Source organism: Lottia gigantea (genome assembly GCF_000327385.1).
Source record: "Lottia gigantea unplaced genomic scaffold LOTGIsca_6, whole genome shotgun sequence".
NCBI lineage: Eukaryota > Metazoa > Mollusca > Gastropoda > Lottiidae > Lottia > Lottia gigantea.
Window position 1 is genome coordinate 4,034,343 of NW_008710049.1, and position 1,177 is coordinate 4,035,519.

The window sequence follows — 1,177 nt, forward strand, 5'->3', positions numbered from 1 at the left end:
CATGGTTCAGTATTGACTATCTGGGCCTAAACATAGTTTGATGTCAGTAACATTTACTTACAGCTCAAGATCTGATACTGAGAGAATAGTTTGTTGACATTAGGACTGGAAAGAAGATACTTTCAAACATTTTCAGACATTTGATAATAGTAAAATAGCCCTAAGCCCTTCAACAAAATCAGGAATGATTGTAGAATATTTGGCATTGGCAGTCTTGGGTTAGTGGGTTAGTGTGCAGGTGATCCCGATTGTTTGACCTTGCCTTAAGGTCAACCCACTACCTAGCCTAAACATCAAACCAATACCTAGTCTAAATGTCAAACCAATACCTAGCCTAAACGATAAACCAATACCTAGCCTTAAGGTCAAACCAATACCTAGCCTAAACGATAAACCAATACCTAGCCTTAAGGTCAAACCAATACCTAGCCTAAACGTCAAACCAATACCTAGCCTAAACGTCAAACCACTACCTAGCCTAAACATCAAACCAATACCAAGCCTAAATGTCAAACCAATACCTAGCCTAAATGTCAAACCAATACCTAGCCTAAATGTCAAACAAAAACCTAGCCTAAACGTCAAACCAATACCAAGCCCTAAGGTCAAACCAAAACCTGGCCTTAAGATCAAACCAATACCTAGCCTTAAGGTCAAACCAATACCTAGCCTAAACGTCAAACCAATACCTAGCCTTAAGGTCAAACCAATACCTAGCCTTAAGGTCAAACCAATACCTAGCCTTGAGGTCAACCCAATACCTGGCCTTAACGTCAAACCAATACCTAGCCTTAACGTCAACCCAATAGAATACCAGAAACATTACGTGCTCACTACATTCCAGTAGCTCTGCAGAATGCTGCAAGAGGCGCCCCACTCCGTATAAAAGATTCCCAAGTGTGCACTGACTACACGTTCAGATAATTTGACATGAAAAATCTTAAGATGTTCTGTCAAAAGATCAGACATCGGACAGATGAAGGATTAACAATTCTTTAGGCTTTTAGTCAGTCTGAAAGTTCTTCATATTAATCTTACATTCAATGATTCTATTGTTAGGTTCAGACTTGAAATGATAATACCTGCTTTACAATGTCAAGTAATTTAATGTCCTCTTACAGTCTGGGAATTCCTTCAATAAATACCATAATTTATCTAAAAGTAACATGTGTTTGTT

The 1,177-nt window shown here is 38.5% G+C and overlaps 1 protein-coding gene across 1 annotated transcript in view; it reads left to right on the plus strand.

Moving 5' to 3' along the window:
* Nucleotides 1-787, plus strand: part of LOTGIDRAFT_72838 (hypothetical protein) — a gene marked incomplete at both ends in the record, with an annotated part of 7,199 nt that extends 6,412 nt beyond the window's left edge. The window contains one exon of the mRNA XM_009063719.1: nt 269-787. Within this exon, the coding sequence (XP_009061967.1) occupies nt 269-787 (519 nt within the window). The remainder of the gene's footprint in view (nt 1-268) is intronic.
* Nucleotides 788-1,177: the final 390 nt, after the last annotated feature.